At 42.5% G+C, this 19,895-nt stretch overlaps 1 protein-coding gene across 1 annotated transcript in view; it reads left to right on the forward strand.

Annotated features, from left to right (window-relative positions):
* Positions 1 to 19,895, forward strand: part of gcn1 (GCN1 activator of EIF2AK4) — a 187,807-nt gene that overhangs the window by 66,678 nt on the left and 101,234 nt on the right. Inside the window, exons 24-27 of the mRNA XM_073055683.1 lie at positions 8,131 to 8,329; positions 11,501 to 11,656; positions 12,005 to 12,183; positions 18,750 to 18,830. Coding sequence (XP_072911784.1) covers positions 8,131 to 8,329; positions 11,501 to 11,656; positions 12,005 to 12,183; positions 18,750 to 18,830 — 615 coding nt within the window. The remainder of the gene's footprint in view (positions 1 to 8,130; positions 8,330 to 11,500; positions 11,657 to 12,004; positions 12,184 to 18,749; positions 18,831 to 19,895) is intronic.

Genomic DNA, 19,895 nt, shown 5'->3' on the forward strand with positions numbered 1-19,895 from the left:
AATTGAGTATAGGAGTAAAGAGGTCCATCTGCAGCTGTACAGGGCCCTGGTGAGACCCCACCTGGAGTATTGTGTGCAGTTTTGGTCTCCAAGTTTGAGGAAGGACATTCTTGCTATTGAGGGAGTGCAGCGTAGGTTCACAAGGTTAATTCCCGGAATGGCGGGACTGTCATATGTTGAAAGATTGGAGCAACTGGGCTTGTATACACTGGAATTTAGAAGGATGAGAGGGGATCTGATTGAAACATATAAGATTATTAAGGGATTGGACACACTGGAGGCAGAAAATATGTTCCTGCTGATGGGTGAGTCCAGAACTAGAGGCCACAGTTTAAGAATAAGGGGTAGGCCATTTAGAACAGAGATGCGGAAAAACTTTTTCACCCAGAGAGTGGTGGATATGTGGAATGCTGTGCCCCAGAAGGCAGTGGAGGCCAAGTCTCTGGATGCATTCAAGAGAGAGTTAGATAGAGCTCTTATAGATAGCGGGGTCAAGGGATATGGGGAGAGGGCAGGAACGGGGTACTGATTGTGTATGATCAGCCATGATCACAGTGAATGGCGGTGCTGGCTAGAAGGGCCGAATGGCCTACTGCACCTACTGTCTATTGTCTATTAGAGGGCTTGTGCTATGAGGAGAGGTTGAACGATCTGGGGTTGTTTTCTCTGGAGCAACAGAGGCTGAGGGGAGACCTGAGAGAAGTTTAGAAAATGATGAGAGGCAGAGATCGGGGAGACAGTCAGAACCTTTCTCCTGGGGTCAAAATATCTAATACTAGAATACACTGCCTGGGGTGGTGATGTCGACAGATACAATAGAGGCATTTAGAGACCCTTGGGTAGGGACATAAATATGCAGAGAATGGAGGGCTATGGATCATGTACAGGCAGAAGGTATTCGTTGTCATTAGCTTAATTAGTTCACACAACGGGGCCTGGTTCTTGTGCTGTACTGTTCTGTATTCTAAGGCTACGTCCACACTAGACCGGATAATTTTGAAAACGCAGGTTTCGCGTAAAAACAATAGGCGTCCACACTAAGCGTTTTTGAAAATACTTCTGTCCACATTGAAATGGATATTTTGGCGAATCTCCTACTGCACATGCGCAGGACACAACTACTGAAAACAAGCGACATGTTTGGTGTTGAATCTCACTGTGAAAGAGTTGGTGCGTGTTTGTTCAGTTACAGACTAGAAATACTTAAACGACGGACAGCTGTTGGCTCTCGCTTAGGAGGACTTAAAACTAAAAAAAAACAAATACTGGAGCGTATGGAGGCAACTGACAGGGAGTTCATGGACAGTATGACCTGGCTGACAATGAACATTGAAAAACTGATCAACTTTGTTGCATTATTAAAGCCCCTTGTTAAATGTATAAAACATGTCTGCATCAGTATTATCTTGTATTTCCATACAATGTTACATTAGGCTGTTACACATCTATTGTCAGAGAAGTACTTGCATAAATAGGTAAACCACCTTCATACGAGCAAGGACAGAAAACAGGGCAAAATGAGTATACTTATTTATTCAGTAAGTTATGGGTCAAAGTATTTGGTGAGTACCTTTCTCGCTCTTCTGGCTTCAGTCTCGTTGCCGTATGTTCTGAAATTGTTAGGTTGCATTAGGCTGCCATCACCATCTATTCCGGCACGTCATGACAGTGTTTTTAGATTTCTCCGGTTACCCTGTCCACACTGCTTTGGCCAATCCAGCGTTTTCAAAATTACACACTCTGGATGGCGTTTTAGAAAAGCTCTATTTTTCGGGGAGGAAAACGCTGTTTTAGTGTGGATGGAGGGTCAAAACGAAGAGAAAAAGCTTCGGTTACAGTTTTATCCGGTCTAGTGTGGACGTAGCCTAAGACCTAGAATGGACAGAGTAAGATTATTTGCATTAGAATAACCTGATTTGTGTGGCAGAGGATTTGATGAAGGTAAGCCGATAGATAACATACACTCAGACTTTCAAAAGGTGGACAATGAATTCCTAATGAAAGGGCTGCTGAGCAATCTTCAGTCAGTGACAGTATAGATAAGAAATTGGCAAAAGGTGGATGGAGAAAATGTTTTGGGAAGTAGTTTTTCAGACTGGAGAGAGGTAGGACAATGTTTCCTCGGGGACAGTCTGGGTGTGCTGTTTGTATACAACACACACAAAATGCTGGTGGAACGCAGCAGGCCAGGCAGCATCAATAGGAAGAAGCACTGTCGACATTTCGGGCCGAGACCCTTCGTCAGGTATAACTGAAAGGAAAGATAGTAAGAGATTTGAAAGTAGGATTAAAAAATTAAAATGTGTGGGTACTTGGAGATCCTGCTTTCTCTGGCGGACAGAGCATAGGTGTTCAGTGAAACGGTCTCCCAGTCTGCATCGGGTCTCACCAATATATAAAAGGCCACACCGAGAAGCAGGATCTTCCAGTGGCCACACATTTTAATTCCACGTCCCATTCCCATTCTGATATGTCTATCCATGGCCTCCTGTACTGTCAAGATGAAGCCACACTCAGGTCGGAGGAACAACACCTTATATACCAGCTGGGTAGCCTCCAACCTGATGGCATGAACATTGATTTCTCTAACTTCCGTTAATGCCCCTCCTCCCCTTCTTATCCCATCCCTGATTTATTTATTTCCCCCCTTTTTTCGCTCTCTCTCTCTGCCCATCACTCTTTACCTGTTCTCCATCTCCCTCTGGTGCTCCATTCCCCCTTTCTTTCTCCCTAGGCCTCCCGTCCCATCCCTTCTCCAGCTCTGTATCCCTTTTGCCAATCACCTTTCCAGCTCTTAGCTTCACCCCACCCCCTCCTATCTTCTCCTATCATTTCGGATCTCCCCCCCAACTCCTACTTTCAAATCTTTTACTATCATTTCTTTCAGTTAGTCTTGACGAAGGGTCTCGACCCGAAACGTCGACAGTGCTTCTTCCTATGGATGCTGCCTGGCCTGCTGCATTCCACCAGCATTTTGTGTGTGTTGCTTGAATTTCCAGCATCTGCAGATTTCCTCGTGTTTGCTGTTTATATAGTATTACATATGGTGGGTGAATTTTAAAATTTTGCCGATGACACTTAATTGAAAATATGATGGAGCATCTGTAAAGTAGTAAACTTCAAGGATATGTGGTCTGGTGGAAGGAGCAGTCATGTGGCATATGAAAGTAATCTATTTTAAGGATGATGAGGAAAGATGGATAATGATCGCTGGCACAGTTCTATAGTGATACAGAGAGGCAGTGAATCTTCACCTTCAAAAGTGTTGGAGTGGTTTGACAAAAATAAGCATGTATTTACCTAGGTTTCCAAAAAGAGATTGAGATTGCCTTGAGATTTTGTAAAACACTGTTAAAACCATGAAGTATTAAGAAGGATGCAGACATCTTAGGAAGATTGCAGAAAAGATGTACTAGAGTCATTGTATCAGTTGCAGGATTTGTTTATAAGGATAGACAAGTGATTTGTTTATAAGGATAGAACTTGCTTGAGAGGAAAACAAAATCGTAACATTGGGTAAATGATCAGATAAAGGGTTTAAAATATTATCATGCTGGCAGGGAAGAGAGGGGGTGTGGTGCAGGGCATCCAGACAGAAAGGCAGAGGGAAGCAATGCAGAGACCAAAGCAAAAGTTAAAAAAGAAGAAAGTCAGAGTGGAGTACAGTAGTGTCAAATGCAAAGTATACAAAGGTTACTAGAGTCTGAATGAGACACTCAATCTGAATGCCCATAATATTCAAAACAGTCAGTGAACTTGTTCAAATCAATACAAGTTTGATTTAGTGGCTATTACATAACCACGGTTTCAGGATGGAGATGATTAGGAATTAAATATCCAAGAATATTAGGTAATGCGGAAGAATAGGCTGGAAGGTTAGGGAAGTAGGGTAGCGCTCTTAATTGGGGATGATATCAGGGCCATAATGAAGGGCAATCTAAGGGGCAGAAGGGGCATCTGGGTAGAGATTAAGAATAATAAATGGGGCAGATAAAGCTACTGGTGAGGCTTGTCTATAGACCACCGAATAATGGCACTGCAGTGGCACAGGCAATAAACCAAGAAATATCTGATGTATGTAAGAATCATGTTGTCATAGGGAACTTTAAATTGCACATAGATTGGGCAAATCAAGGGGATCTTGAGGGGAACTTCATAGAATGCACTTTCTTGAAAGACACGTTGGTGAACCTACAAGTGAAAATGCTGTCTTAGTTCTTTCCCTGTGCAACGGTGCAGGTAAAATTAACAACCTTGTGTTAGGCATTCTTGTGGGAAAAGTGATCACAGCATGTTTGAATTGCTCATACAAACAGACGGTGCAGTTGTTTGATCTAAGACCAGTGCATTATGCCTAAACAAGGGAGTCTACAACGGGATGAGGGAGGAGCTGATTAGTGTAGACTGGGAACACTGGCTATATGGTAGGACAGTTGAGGAACAGTGGAAAACTTTCAAAGAGATTTTTCATTGTGCTTGAAAGTGCTGTGTATTCTGGTTAAAAGCAGGGGCAGTAAGGATGGGAAGAGTAAGCCTTGGATACCTAAGGAAATAAAAGAAGGCATTAAACTAAAAGTCTCCGAGAGTACCAGGATACTGTTAGATTGGGAAAACCTTTTTAAGGAATCAAAGAACCACTGAGCAGGCAATAAGGAAAGGAAATATCGATTATGAAAGTAAACCAGCACAAAGTGTAAAACCAGTTAGTAAAAGTTTTTATTATTATGGGAGGGAAAGGGTAACTAAAGTGAACGTAGGTTCCTTGGAAGATGAGAAAGGGCAATTAATATTGGGTGATTAGAAATTGCTGAGGCTTTGTACGACTATTTTGTGTTGGTCTTCACAGTAGAGATCACAGCTAATATGCCACTGAGAGATCTTGTGGATGTGATGTGAGGCAAGGACCTCATTTTAGTGTCACTAAAACAGTATTGATGAGCAAACTAGTCAGTCTAAAGGTAGACAAGTTCCCTGATCCTGATGGAATGCATCCAGGGTTCTGATAAAAGTAGCTAAAGTTATTGTAGATGTATTTGTGATAATTTACTAAAATCTCTGGGTGCTGGGCAGGTCCTTGTAGATTGGAAGACAACGAATGTCACTCCACTGTTTAAAAAAGGATGTAGGCAAAAGGTGGGTAACTATAAGCCAGTTCACCTGTCTCTGATTAGGAAGAAAAAGTGAGAAATCTGGATAGAGATAGTTCCATCAGGCAGAACAGCATAGATTCATGAAGGCAAGTCCTGTTTGGCAAACTCACTGGAGTTCTTTGATATATAATGAGCGCAATAGAGGGGAACAAGTAGATGTTGTCTACTTCCATTTCCTGAAGGCATTTGATAAGGTGAGTTGGGGGATATGTATTAGCATGGCATTCTATTGATTGGTTAACCAATAGTAGAGTAGGCAGAGAGTTGGAATAAATGGGTGTTTCTCTGGTTGGCAGTGAGTTATGAGTGGAATACCACAGGGGTTGGTGCTGGGCCTGCAACTGTCTAGGATGGGCATTAACAATTTGGAACAGGGACCAAGTATAACATGTCTAAGTTTGCTGATGACACTAAATTGAGTGGGAGAGCAAATTATACAATCTGCAGAGAGATTTTAATGGGTTAACTAAAGGGGCAAGTGTCTGTCAGGTGGAGGCATTGGTAAACGCGAGGTCAGCAACTTTGATACGAAAAATTAAAGATTAGTTTTTTTTAAATGGTGAAAGATTGCAGCCTGCTGTTGGGCAGAAGGACTTGAGAGTGCTTGTGTATGAACCGCAAAAGGTTGGCCTGCAGGTGCAACAGGATATCAAGAAGGCAAATGGAATGTTGGCCTTCATTGTTAGAGCAGGGAAGTTGTGCCGCATCTGTACAGGGTACTAGTGAGACCTTTGCATGCAGTTCTGGTCTCCTTGAGGAAAGACTTTAGAGGCAATGCAGTGAGATGAGAGTATTAGCTTATGAAGAGATTCTGAGTCACCTGGAACTACACTTGCTGGATCTCAGAAGAATGAGAGGGGATCTCATAGAAACATGAAAATTATGGGAAGGATAGAGGCAACAAAGGTATTTCCATTGGTAATTGAGATGAGAATTAGGGGACATAGCCTTAAGATTCAGGAGAACAAATTCAGGACAGAGATTAAAAGAAACAATTCCCAGAGAGTAATCAGTCCATGGAATTCACTGCCCAGGGGAGCAGTAGGGGCTACCTCATTAAATACATTTAGGACATAATTAGACACTGTAGATTCTTGCATAGCAGGGGAATTAAGGAATGTGGGGGGGGGGGGGGGGCAGGGGAAGGCAGGTTTGTGGAGCTGAGTCCACAGCCAGATCAGCCATGATCATATTGAATGATGGAATAGGGGCAATGGGCCAGATGCTGATTCCTGTTCCTATTTTGTACGTTTAAGAAGGTGAATACAGAGGAACTGTTCTTGATAGCAAGTTAATCAGGGACAAAAAGGCAGTTTAAAGTGATTGAAAACAGTTCAAAAATAATGTGGGAAAAATGCTAATGTAAGCAATGAGTGGTTATGATCAAAAAAACTGCCCTGAACTGTGGATATGGATTAATGTGCTGTTTTCAGAAGGGAAAGTGAGGGTTCCAGAAGACTGGAAAATCACACATATGACATTACTGTTCAGGAAGTGAGGGAGGCAAAAGATGAGAAATTAAGGTGTGACCTCAGTGATTGGTAGAATCCATTGTTAAGGAGAAGCTTTCAGAGTACTTTGAAGTACATGGTAAAATAGGGCAAAATCAGCAGGTTAGACAAAGGAGAGTCACTGGATGCTATTTTCTTGAATGTTCAGAAGAACTTTGACAAGGTGCAGCACAAGGCTGCTAAACAAGATCAGGCACGAGGTTTTAGAGGCAATGTACTACCATGAATAGAAGTTTGGCTGGCTGCCAGAAATCAGTGGGAATTTCAGGATGCTGCCAATGACTCATGGAGTTCTGCAGGGATCAGTCTTGGTACTGCGGTTTTTTATACTTCGTACATGAATGATGTGGATGAAGGAAGTGATGCCATTGTGGCCAAGTTTGTAAATAATTCCAAGGGAGGTGGAGGAAGTATCATAGTGGCAGCAGCATAATGGAAATACAGGAGGCTACAGATGCTGGAGATCTGTAACAAAGCTATCTTGATGAAGATCAAGATTCAATATAATCTCAACCTGAGATTAATTATATATTTTCCTTCATAGATGCTGAGTAACCTACTGAATTCCTCCACGTGTTGTCTGTCCACTCTCCTGACCTGTCCCAAGTCCTTCTGCGAAGAAATGGCAGGTGGAATGCACTTTAGGGAACTGCAGGGTATGCAGATAGGAAGAATAAAGATTGATGGAATTCAGAAGGATGAGGGGGAAATCTCATTGAGATACTGAAAGGCCTGGATAGAGTAAGCATGGAGAGGATGTTTTCATTAGGAGAGTCTTAAGATCCAAGGACGCTGCCTCAAATAAAGATATGTTCCTTTACACTGAGGTGAGAAATTTCTTATGCTGGAGGATGGTGAATCTGTAGAATTCATGGACATAGACTGTTGTGGAGATCAAGTCATTGGGTGCATTTAAGGCAGAGATTGTTAGGTTATTGATTGGTAAGGGTTGGGTGGGATAAAGGTTATGGGGAGAAGGCAGGGTTGAGAAAAGGCCGTGATTGAATGGCAGGCCAAATGGACTAATTCTGCTCCTATATCTTATGGTCTTATGGTAGAAGAAATTGGATAAATATTTGAAGGTAAACACTTAGAAGGTTGGTGGGAGAGGTCAAATGGGAATGAATTAATTGTGATACAAAAAAAAAAACAGGAAGTGACCATGTGTGGTTATGATCCTATAGTCTTCCAGACTGCTGAAGGACTTGGATTGAAGGGTATCTATCATGCAGGGAATAAAAGTTTTTTTTTTTCTGGAGAGTGATATAGAGTTGCTAATGCCTGTGTTACATTATGTGAATGCACATCTTCTGCCAGAGCTGGTTTCAGATCAAATCTGCATTATGTATGCAAAATATTGCTGGGCTGCTATTCTACATTTGTATGTCTGTTCTCCTTACACTGACAAACTGCTGCCAAAATTTATGAGCTTTTGAAGAAATAGATTCCAATCTCATGTTCCCACACAGTTGGATGAAGACTTGCAGTCTGCTCTAAACGTACTGAACAAAGTCATCAAGAAGAACCCATGTGGTTTATCACAGCAGATTCCTGCTCTCATTCATGTGTTCCTGCCACTGTTCCAATCACCATTAGTTGCTCCAAGACTTAAAGAAACATTCCTGGCTTTGAGTCCGTGTGTCTTTTCCACAGATCTAAAAAACCTGGGTATGTATTAATCACCAATTTATCCTGAAATTAATGGCTGATCTTATTTTGTATTTGTGCATTTTTTGGGATTGGGACTTGGTTGGTATTTGTTGTCCATCCCATTGTTCCATTGATACGGTAATGTTGTTACATTCTTGAACAGCAAGTCTTCTGGTGAAGTTATTCTCAGAGTGCAGTTTGGGAGAGAGTTGTATCATTACTTTCATTACTTTAAGGCAAAGGATGCCGAAATTTCCAAATTGGAAAACCAAATCCAGACTGGAGCAGAAGATGACTTGGCTTAAATTGTTGGCAGAGTATACAGTGCTCTAAAATATGGGGACTGCTGGGTATGAGCAGTTACATCAGGTGGTGTACAATGTTTGTTTAATGGTATGTGGAAAGTTCTGTCACCCATATGAGCTCAATGGACATTGTTGACTTTAAACTTGTGTGAATTAACTTGTTAATAAGACCTTCTTTCCCTAAAAAGGCCATTACTAGAATATAGAAAAATTTCATTGCCGAGTAATCAAATTTGTTTCAGGTGATACAACATCTGGACGAGGAGGCCATGACAGCCCTTTGCGTGCTCTGCTGTTCATTAAGATTGGGGCTGATCTTTCATCTGGGTACCACTTTCTGGCACTAATTTGTTAGATCCCTTGAATTGCTTAATGGCTTAATGGGAATCTTTCTGTCTCTGTTTTGAAAATACTCTGTAACTGAGCCTCTACTTGGGCAAAGAATTCCAAAGATTCATTGTGGTCTGGGTAAAGGAATTTCTTCTCATTTCAGTCTTGAATGGAGAGTCCCATTTCCTGAATTTCTGATCTCCACCTCCCAACTCTAGACAGTACAGCCAACTTCGCATCTATTTTAACGTGTCCTGTTGGACTTTTGTATGCTTCACATTTCATTCTAAACTTTTATGGAATAGGTTAGTTTCTGTCTTTACTTGTCATTAATATTGATTGTCGGCAGGTTGGATGTGTAGCTAATGTCCTTAGCCACTACCCCAACCCCAGATTCAGCAATGGATTAGCGGAAGTCAGTTAATAGATGGTCGTCTCCCTGACTGAAGGCCTTTGGCTAGTGATGTGCCGCAGGTATTGGTGCTAGGTCCATTGTTGTTTATCAAGTGTATTAATTATTTAGATGATGTGGTAAAATGGATCAGCAAATTTGTATATGACACCACAATTAGGACTTACAGGTGGCCCCTGTTTTTTGAACATTCACTTTACGACAGCTTGCTGTTACGAAAGACCTACATTAGTACCTGTTTTTGCTAACCAAAGAGAATTTTCGCTTTTACGGAAAAAAGACGCTCGCTTTATACGTGTGTTTACCCCGAGAAAAACTACCATGACCGTGAAACCTTGTGCGGGCAGTTGTGTGCGCATGCGTGTACGTGACGATTTTTTTTCTCCAAATCGATTTTGGCTCGCTGTCTTCCCAATTTTGTTAAGTGAAACTACACCATACATACAATATTTCAACTTTATATGGTAGTGTCTTTATCATATCATTCCTGCTTTTACTATATGTTAGTGTTATTTTAGGTTTTATGTGCTATTTGGTATGATTTGGTAGGTTATTTTTTGGGTCTGGGAATGCTCAAAAATTTTTCCCGTATAAATTAGTGGTAAATGAATTCACTTTACGACATTTCGGCTTACAAACAGTTTCATAGGGATGCTCTACCTTCGGATAGTGGGGGAAACCTGTATTGGAAAGCGAGGAAGACTTACCAAAGTTTGCAGCAGGATCTGGGCCAGCTGGAAAAATGGGCTGAGAAACGGCAGATGGCATTTAATGAGGTGTTGCACTTTGGCAGGACAGGCTAGTGTAGGACTTGCATAGTGAATGGCAGGGCACTGAGGTGTGGTGTAGAGCAAAGGAGTACAGATCCATAATTCCATTAAAGTCACGTCTCAAGTAGATCGGGTCATAAAGAGAACTTTCATAAATCAGAGCATTGAATACAAGTGTTGTGATGTTAAGTTGAAGTTGTACAAGATGTTGGTGAGGCCAAATTTGGAGTATTTTGTGCAGTTCTATGCACTGACTTACAGGAAAGGTATCAATAAGCTTGAAAGCGTGCAGAGAAAATTTACAGCTATGTTGCTGGGACTTGAGAACCTATCTTGTAGGGAAAGAATGAATATAGCTAGAGCTTTATTCTCTAGAGCAATTATCAGGGGTTTAAATAGGGAAAATACATGCAGACTTTTTCCCTGAGGTTGTATGAGACTAGAATGCTAGTCATAGTTTTAAGGCCAAAGGTAAACTATTCAAGGGGAACTTGAGGAGCAATTTCTTCTCTCGGGGTGGTGCTAGTGTGGACGAGCTGCCAGTGGAAGTGGTAGATATGGGTTCAAATGTAACATCAAAGTTCAGGTAGGTACGTGGATGAGCAGAAAATGGAGAGCTATAATCTGGGTGCTGGTAGATGGGACTAGGCTGAAAAACACTTCAGATGAACTAGATAGACTAAAGGACCTCTGCTATAGTGCTCTCTTTATGCGCAATTTTTACAAGAAAATACAGTTAGAACAGAAGTCCATTTTAGTGCAAAGTGATCAATATGATAGTGTTTAGGATTTTGCTGGTAGGTTTAGGAACCAAATGGTTGAAGGAAAGTACCTATAGCTATTTTTTATCTTAGTTTTGTTGGTTTTCAGGTTTCTGTATCTCCTGAAGATGGCATGACCCAGATGGTGGGGATCTTTGATAGATTTTTGCTGCCTTAAAGCAGCACCTCCCCACTGATGGAGAGTGATGATCCTGTGATGTATTGGGCAGGGTCCACTACTCTTCACAGCTTATTACATTCCTTCTCATTTGAATTGCCAAACCAGACCATGATGCAAACCAGGGCATCTGTAGAAGTTTGTTAAAGTGCTTTGATAATAAGCCAGACCTCCTTAACCTAAAAGATACTGGTATGCTTTCCTTAGGATAGCAATGGGGTGCAGTCTATCAAAGGTTACAGCCAAATGATAGCACTCTTAACAAAGAAATCTTATGGAAAAGTGAAACCATTATTACATAAGAGCAACCATTATTATGTTAAGACTACTTCCAGAAGAGGGGCATTCATGGGCAGTGCCTGCAGTGCTTCACAACTCCAGGATGGCACCATGACGATGACACAAGTTATTTTGCCTTCTTTTTTCGATTCAGGCTGCCTGGTTGGTAATGTGACCCTCCGGCTGGTAAAACCTGCGTGCAGGTTGGATGAGGCTTGGTGTCAAGAAGAACTCCTAACAGCTACTGCCCGTGCTGTGTGTCTCCTGCATTCACGTACTGTGCCCAATCGTGCTGGCAAAGTTGAGGCAGGTATGTCATTCACATAGTGAAATTGCAGTGCTTTTTTGTGGTCGTCTCTTATTAAACCGAGTGACCTCTGGTATAAATCTAAATTTAATGATAATAAAGACAGTTTCAATTAATAAATATACCTTTACAACTATGTTGCTGGGACTTGAGAACCTATCTTGTAGGGAAAGAATGAATATAGCTAGAGCTTTATTCTCTAGAGCGATTATCAGGGGTTTAAATAGGGAAAATACATGCAGACTTTTTCCCTGAGGTTGTATGAGGTATGAGAGTGTGGTGGTTGAGCTTCTGGAAAACAAGGTTTTAATACCACTTTGAACATCATTGACTTTTTATCATCTCTCGCAGAGGTGAAGCCCCTTACAGCTCCTGCCTTTGCATATTGCTTCCCATTGTTAAAGATGGTCTTAACAGACACAGTAAACGACAGTGAGGAAAAGGAGGGTATGCTGATTCAGGCACTTCAAATAATCAATGAACATGCTCAGCTCCGATCAACAACTGACAGCTCTCAACTGATAGATGAGGTAAAGTTCATGCTTTTTGTTTTAGTCTTATGACAAAATAATGCACGTATGTTGTAAAGTTATTGTACAAAATTGCCTTGAACGTATTGAAGAATGAATTTGTGCATTCGGTGTTATTAATGTAACTATAAACACTTTCTAAATGAGTTGTTTCAAAAGACCCTGAGGATTAGTTTGTGGTGATGGATTGGTACATTTGGGGAGTCGGTGGGGGATCGGTACATTTGGGGAGTGGGTGGGGGGTCGGTACATTTGGGGAGTGGGTGATGGATCGGTACATTTTGGGAGTGGGTGGGGGGTCGGTACATTTGGGGAATGGGTGATGGATCGGTACATTTGGGGAGTGGGTGGGGAATCGGTACATTTGGGGAGTGGGTGATGGATCGGTACATTTGGGGAGTGGGTAGGGGATCGGTACATTTGGGGAGTGGGTGATGGATCGGTACATTTGGGGAGTGGGTGATGGATCGGTACATTTGGGGAGTGGGTGATGGATCGGTACATTTGGGGAGTGGGTGGGGGATCGGTGCATTTGGGGAGTGGGTGGGGGATCGGTGCATTTGGGGAGTGGGTGGGGGATCGGTACATTTGGGGAGTTGGTGATGGATCGGTACATTTGGGGAGTGGGTGGGGGATCGGTACATTTGGGGAGTGGGTAGGGGATCGGTACATTTGGGGAGTGGGTGGGGGATCGGTACATTTGGGGAGTGGGTGAGGGATCGGTACATTTGGGGAGTCGGTGGGGGATCGGTACATTTGGGGAGTCGGTGGGGGATCGGTACATTTGGGGAGTGGGTGGGGGATCGGTACATTTGGGGAGTGGGTGGGGGATCGGTACATTTGGGGAGTGGGTGATGGATCGGTACATTTGGGGAGTGGGTGGGGGATCGGTACATTTGGGGAGTGGGTGGGGGATCGGTATATTTGGGGAGTGGGTGGGGGATCGGTACATTTGGGGAGTGGGTGATGGATCGGTACATTTGGGGAGTGGGTGGGGGATCGGTACATTTGGGGAGTCGGTGGTGATGGATCGGTAAACTTGTGGAGTCGGTTTGCACTGATGAATCTCTGAGATACTTCGTTCATGATCCAGTTCATCAATTGTGTCAGCAGAGTGGTCACGAAATCAATAATTTGTTTTGAGTGGAGTCCATTCATCCTTCTGCTGTGTGTTTATCACAACAAAGAGGTGCTTCTTTTTGCAGCACTTCTCAAAATCTGAATAGTTCTCCAAATTGCAGTTGGACCTCCTCTCTTCAGCAAACCTGCTGACAAAATCCTGGCCATGCAGGGATTGTAAGGTATCTTGTGTTCTCATCTGCTTCGTCATAGAGAAGTACAACACAGAACCAGGCCCTTTGGCCCATCTAGTCCATCCTGAAACCATTTAAACTGTCTACTCCTATCAGCCTGCACCGGAACTATTTCCCTCCATATCCCTATCACTAATGTACCTATCCAAACTTCTTTTAATGATTGAAATTGAGCTCGCATGCACCACTTGTGCTGGTAGCTCATTCCACACTTTCACGTCCCTATGTGAAGAAGTTTAAGCCATTTAAACCATGACCTTTGGTTGTAGTCCCATTCAACCTCAATGGAAAAAGCCTGCTTGCGTTTAGAGACCTAACCTGTTCAATCTTATAACTGAGGTCCTCCAGACCCGACAACATCCTTATAAAGTTTCCCTGCTCTTTCAAGCTTGCTTACATCTTTCCTGTAAGTAGGTGACCAAAACTGGACACAGTACTCTAAGTTAGTCCTCTACAACTTCATCATAACATTGCATTTTCTGTACTCAGTGCATTGATCTGTTAAGGTCAGTGTACCAAAAGCTTCCTTTACCCTATCTACCTGTGATACCAGTTTCAGTGAACTATGGGCCTGTATTCCCAGTTCTATCTTCTTCCATCCTCTCTGTGCCCTGCCGTTCACTGTGAAAGACCTACCCTGGTTGGTCCTGCTGATGTGCAAAACCTTACACTTGTCTACATTAAATTCCACCTGCCATTTTTCAGCCCATTTTTCCAGCTGATGCACATCCCTCTGCAAGCCGAGATAGTCTTCCTTACTGTCCACCACATCCCCAATCTTGGCATCACCCACAAATTTTGCTGATTCAGTTAACCACATTATCATCCAGATCATTGACATCAGTGACAAACAGCAACAGGCACAGTACCAATCCCTGTAGCACACAGCTGGTCACAGGTCTCCAGTCAGAGAGAAAAACCTCTGGTTTCTCCCACAAAGCCAATGTCTAATCCATTTTACTGCCTCATACTGAATGCTGAGTGATGGAGCCTTCTTAACCAGCATCCCAAGTCCCAAGGGACTTTATCATATACTTTTCTGGTAACTTCCTCGAAAAACTCTGAAAGATTAGACATGACCTACCATGCACAAAGCCATGCTGACTACTCTTAATCAGTCTATGTCTATCCAAATACTAAATATCCAGTCCCACAGAATATCTTCCAATAACTTTCACACAACTGATGTCCAACTTACTGGCCTGTAGTTTCTTGGTTTGTGTTTTAGAGCTTTTTTTAACCAGTGGAACTACATTGGCTATCCTCCAATCCTCTGATGCCTCTCCTGTCGCTAAGGATGATTTAAATATCTCTGCTAGGGCCCAGCAATTTCTGCACTTGCCTCCCTTAGGATCCAAGGGAACACATGGGGATTTATCCACCCTGATTTGCCTCAGGATAGCAATCACCCCCTCCTCTGTAATCTGTACAGGGTCCATGAAATTGATGCCACTTTGCCTTACCTCTATAGACACTGTATCCGTCTCCCAAGTAAATAAAGATGCATAGAATGCATTTAAGATCTCCCCCATCTGTTTGACTCCACATGTGGATTACCAATTTTGTCCCTTGCAATCCTTTTGCTCTTAACATATCTGTAGAGTCCCTGAGGATTTTCTTTCACCTTGTCTGCTAGAGCAACTTCATATCATCTTTTAGCCTTCCTGATTTCTTAAGTGTTCTCTTGCAATTTTTTTGTACTCCATAAGCACCTCATTTGTTCCTAATTGTTATCTTTACCTTTTATTCTGACAGGCACACACAAGCATTGTACTCACGAAATTTGGCTTTGAAGAACTCCCACTTTCTCAGTATATCTTTGCCAGAAAACAGCCTGTCCCAATCCACACTTGCCAGATCAATTCTGATACCATCAAAACTGGCCTTTCTCCAATTTAGAATCTCAACCAGCAGACCAGACTTATATTTTTGCATATTTACTTTGAAACTAATGGCGTTGTGATCACTAGATGCAAAGTGTTCCCCTGCACGTACTTCAGTCACCTGCCCTGTCTCATTCCCTAATAACAGATCTAGTATTGCATGTTCTCTTTTTGGTACTTCCATGTACTGATGAAGGAAACTTCCCTGAACACATCTGGAAAAACTCTATCCCATCTAGTCCTTTCTACAATATGGGAGTCCCAGTCAATATGTGGAGTATGATCATGGCTGATCATCCAACTCAGAACCCTGTACCTGCTTTCTCTCCATACCCCCTGATCCCTTTAGCCACAAGGGCCATATCTAACTCCCTCTTAAATATAGCCAATGAACTGACCTCAACTGTTTCCTGTGGCAGAGAATTCCACATCATGTTTCTTACAACATTTTGTGGCAATCTCTTTACAAATTTGTTCCTCTAAATCCTTGGGCTTTTGGGTGGTCTGTAAAATAGTCCCATTACGTGATCATACCTTTCTTATTTTTCAGTTCCACCCATAACGCGTCACTATTCGAGTTCTCCAGTCTGTCCTGACGGAGCACTGCCGTGACATTTTCCCTGACTAGTCATACCACCCATTCTCCTTTAATCCCTCCTGCTCTGTCCCATCTAAAACAACAGGTGTATGGGACATTGGAAAAAAGTTGAATTTCCCCATGGGGATGAATAAAGTATCTATCTATCTATCTATCTAGAGCCCCAGAATATTGAGTTGCCAATCCTGCCCGTCCTGCAACCAATTCTCACTAATGGCTACAGTATCATAATTCCAGGTGTTGATCCATGCCCTGAGTTCATCTGCCTTTCCTGTGATACTTCTTGCATTGAAATATAGGCAGCTCAGGGCACTAGTCATACCATGCTGAACCTTTTGATTCCTGACTTTGTCTGAGGTGTTACCAACAGCTGCTTCTACAACTACTCTACTAACTGTTCTGGCACTCTGGTTTCCATCCCCCTGCAACTTTAGTTTATACCCCACTGTGTAGCATTAACAAGCCTTCCTGCTTGGATATTAATCCCCCTCCAGTTCGGGTGCAAAACATCCCTTCTGTACAGGTCCCTTTCCTGGAAGAGAGCCTAATGATCCAGAAATCTTATGTTGTCCCTCCTAAACCAACTCCTTAGTCACCTATTAAACTGTATAATCTTCCTAGTTCTGGCGTCACCTGGACGTGGCACATGTAGCAATCTTGAGATTATAGCCCTGGAGGTCCTGCACTTAACTTAGGACCTAACTCACTGAACTCTCTTTACAAAACCTCATCACTTATCCTACCCACGTCATTGGTATCTACGTGGACCATGACCTTTGGTGCTCACCCTCCCACTTAAGAATGCTGAGGACTCAATCTGAGATGTCCTGGATCCTGGTACATGGGAGGCAACATGCCACCTGGGATTCTCGTTCTCTTCCACAGAACCTCCTGTCCATTTCCCTAACTAACGAAACCCCTCTCACCACAGCATGCCTCTTCTCCCTGCTTCCCTTCTGAGTCACAGAGCCAGACTCATTGTCAGAGACCCGACCACTGTGACTTTCCTTGGTTAGGTCAGCCCCCTACCCCTGGCAGTATCCAAAGTGATATACCTGTTGTTGAGGGGGATGGCCACAGGGGTACTCTGCAATAGCTCCTCCTTAACCTTGCTCCCATTCCTGACTGTCACCTGTGTCTTACACCTTGGGTGTAACTACCTCCCTAAATATCCTGTCTATCACCCCTTCAGCCACCCAAATGATCCAGTGTTCATCCAGTTCCAGCTCCAACTCCCTAATGCGGGTTGTTAGAAGTTGCAGTTGGATGCACTTCTTGCAGTTGTAGTCATCAGGGACTCTGGAGGTCTCCCTGCCTTCCCATATCCCACAAGATATGTTGAAGGGAAGGGGGGAAGAAAACTTAGCTTAGAGCTTTTCTCCTTTTACTTTGACTGAAACCTTGAAGAGCTATAGCCTCAAGATCACCACTCTGACTCTGCCCACTCAGATGTTGACTGCCATTTTCTACTTGGGCAGTGCACCTGAGTGAAATCCGCTCTCTCTCAAACTTCTGATGTCTGGTTTGGTTACTAGTCAATAAAGGGAAGGTTTTAAAAAAAAACTTAACCTAGAACTGTTGTTTTATTTTGCTTCCTCTGACTGAAGTTTCTCTTTGCTGCTTTTCTGAGAGTTTCCTTGGACACGCTGTAACGTGGGCTACTTCCTCCCAGTTGCTGGGAATGTGGGAATGTTTTGTGCTAAATTTCAATATCCTTGCCTGCCTTTTACAAACTCTGATGCTATTTGTGGAAAAAGACATATTAGAAATAGCACTTATTCTCACTCTCAGGCTTTATTTACCTGTTATTTACATATTCAGTAAATAACTTCTGAAGTATAATAATGTGTGATACTCAGTGAGTGAGCTGAGACTGTCCAGATTCATTTCACGAACAGTGTGAGGTCCCAGCTTTCTGAGCCCATTCAGTCTTCCCAGTTGGGATATTTGGAGAACTGGAAAGATGTCAAAGTAAGAGCTGGAGTGCTGAAAGGAGAGAAGAGAGATGAGCAAGAAAAGTTAAATATCAAGCAAGAGTGGAAAAAGAGGTCACAAATAATGAAAAGTATCTCGAGGATAAAAGGGAAAAAGTGTTGTTTTATTGGAGCTAGGAACACGGGCGTGGAAAGGGGCTTGCTTTGCTGTTGTTGTCTTGTTTTAAGTTCTGGTGTTGCTGCTTTGGATTCAGTGCCATTGCGTTGAACATTGATGGCACTGAACATGTGGTGACACTTGCACGTCTGCTCCAGCACATTCTTGGGCGTGTTGGTTGTTAACTTCAAAAGTTTCACTCTGTTTCAATCTACATGTGATAAATAAACAAATCTGAATCGGAGGCGGATTCTGAGTTCAGGGTTGAATTTATTGTCAGATGAACTGTATGGGTGCAGGTCGGTGGGACCGGGCAGGTTTGGCATGGACTAGATGGGCCAAAAGGCCTGTTTCTGTGCTGTAGTGTTCTGTGGCATTGGTGAATGCTGACAGATGAACAAATGGGACATTATGAATGGAGGGTGTTCTAGTTAAACTGTGATCACATATGGTTATGTGCAATGTGAATTGTTGTGAGGAGCATAGGGCCTGACATCAGCCTGGTATTAGGTGTATGTGTTTGCTTCCAAGTGCAGGCACCCTTTACTGATAACACCCTTGTTGAAGTAGAGTAAGGTCCAAAACAAATCAAGTACTAGAGTAGCCTGTAGATCAAGCTAATAACTATTAAATGTTCATTTACAACATGTAAAATATTAAATTGGATAATTGTTTTGACAGAGTGGACCTGAACTGCTGCCACGGAAGGCCATGCTACTCCTGCTGACCAGGGTCATGGCTACAGGTGCACCACGACTCCAGGTAAACTCCTCCTCCATCCTGCAGAGCGCAGGTTAAGATTTCATTCCTTGTATTTAATGATTCCATGCACTTTGTGTTTTATTTAACTTCATGCTGACAAGTTTGACTTTTTTGATCTCCATTGGAATAATTTTATTCACAAAAATTACGTTCTTTTTATCACAGCTTGAGGTAGAACTCCACTCCAGAAAAATTGCTCTGGTCTGTTGAACCACTGTTATTTTCTGATCCTTAGGATTATTTGGGGAGTCATTCAAAGAGGAATTCCTCAAATAAAATAAACCAATCACTGCTTGCACGATTATGTCACGTGGGCAGTATGCTAACTCTTAGCCAATGAAAAATGAGAAAGGTGATAAACCGTTAGTATAACTGCTGTACTGCTTTCTGCCAAAAGTGGAGATTAACCTCCACATACTGTGAAAAATACATGATTTTATTAAAAAGTACAGATGATTAAACTATGAGTTTAGTCTTTCATTAATTCATCTAATAACTTACAAAAAGTTTTTTTTTAAAAAGTTGTTCCCAACAGGACCATGAATAGTGCCATGAATACTGCTGTGGTATATGAATAATTCAGAACTGTTCCCCTCTATCACTTATTTGGCATGATCTGATCAGTAATAGCACACACACACGATTTCATACACCTCCTTTCCACTTGACTCCCATTTCTTCTTTCATGGCTAGAGACAATTTACATTCTGTAATTCTGTATGTATCAGGTATTTGTAATGTTCATAAGGCATGGGAGTAAAATTAGGCCATTGGCCCATTGACTCTGCATTATGGCTGATTTATTAGGAACATAGAAACATAGAAAACCTACAGCACAATACAGGTCCTTCGGCCCACAAATTGTGCCGCACATGTCCCCACCTTAGAAATTACTAGACGTACCTATAGCCCTCTATTTTACTAAACTCCATGTACCTCCACCACCATTGCCGGCAGCCCATTCCACGCACTCACCACTCTCTGAGTAAAAAACTTAACCCTGACATCTCCTCTGTACCTACTCCCCAGCGCCTTAAACCTGTGTCCTTTTGTGGCAACCATTAC

This window comes from Hemitrygon akajei, chromosome 9 (assembly GCF_048418815.1).
Source record: "Hemitrygon akajei chromosome 9, sHemAka1.3, whole genome shotgun sequence".
Taxonomy (NCBI): Eukaryota; Metazoa; Chordata; class Chondrichthyes; order Myliobatiformes; family Dasyatidae; genus Hemitrygon; species Hemitrygon akajei.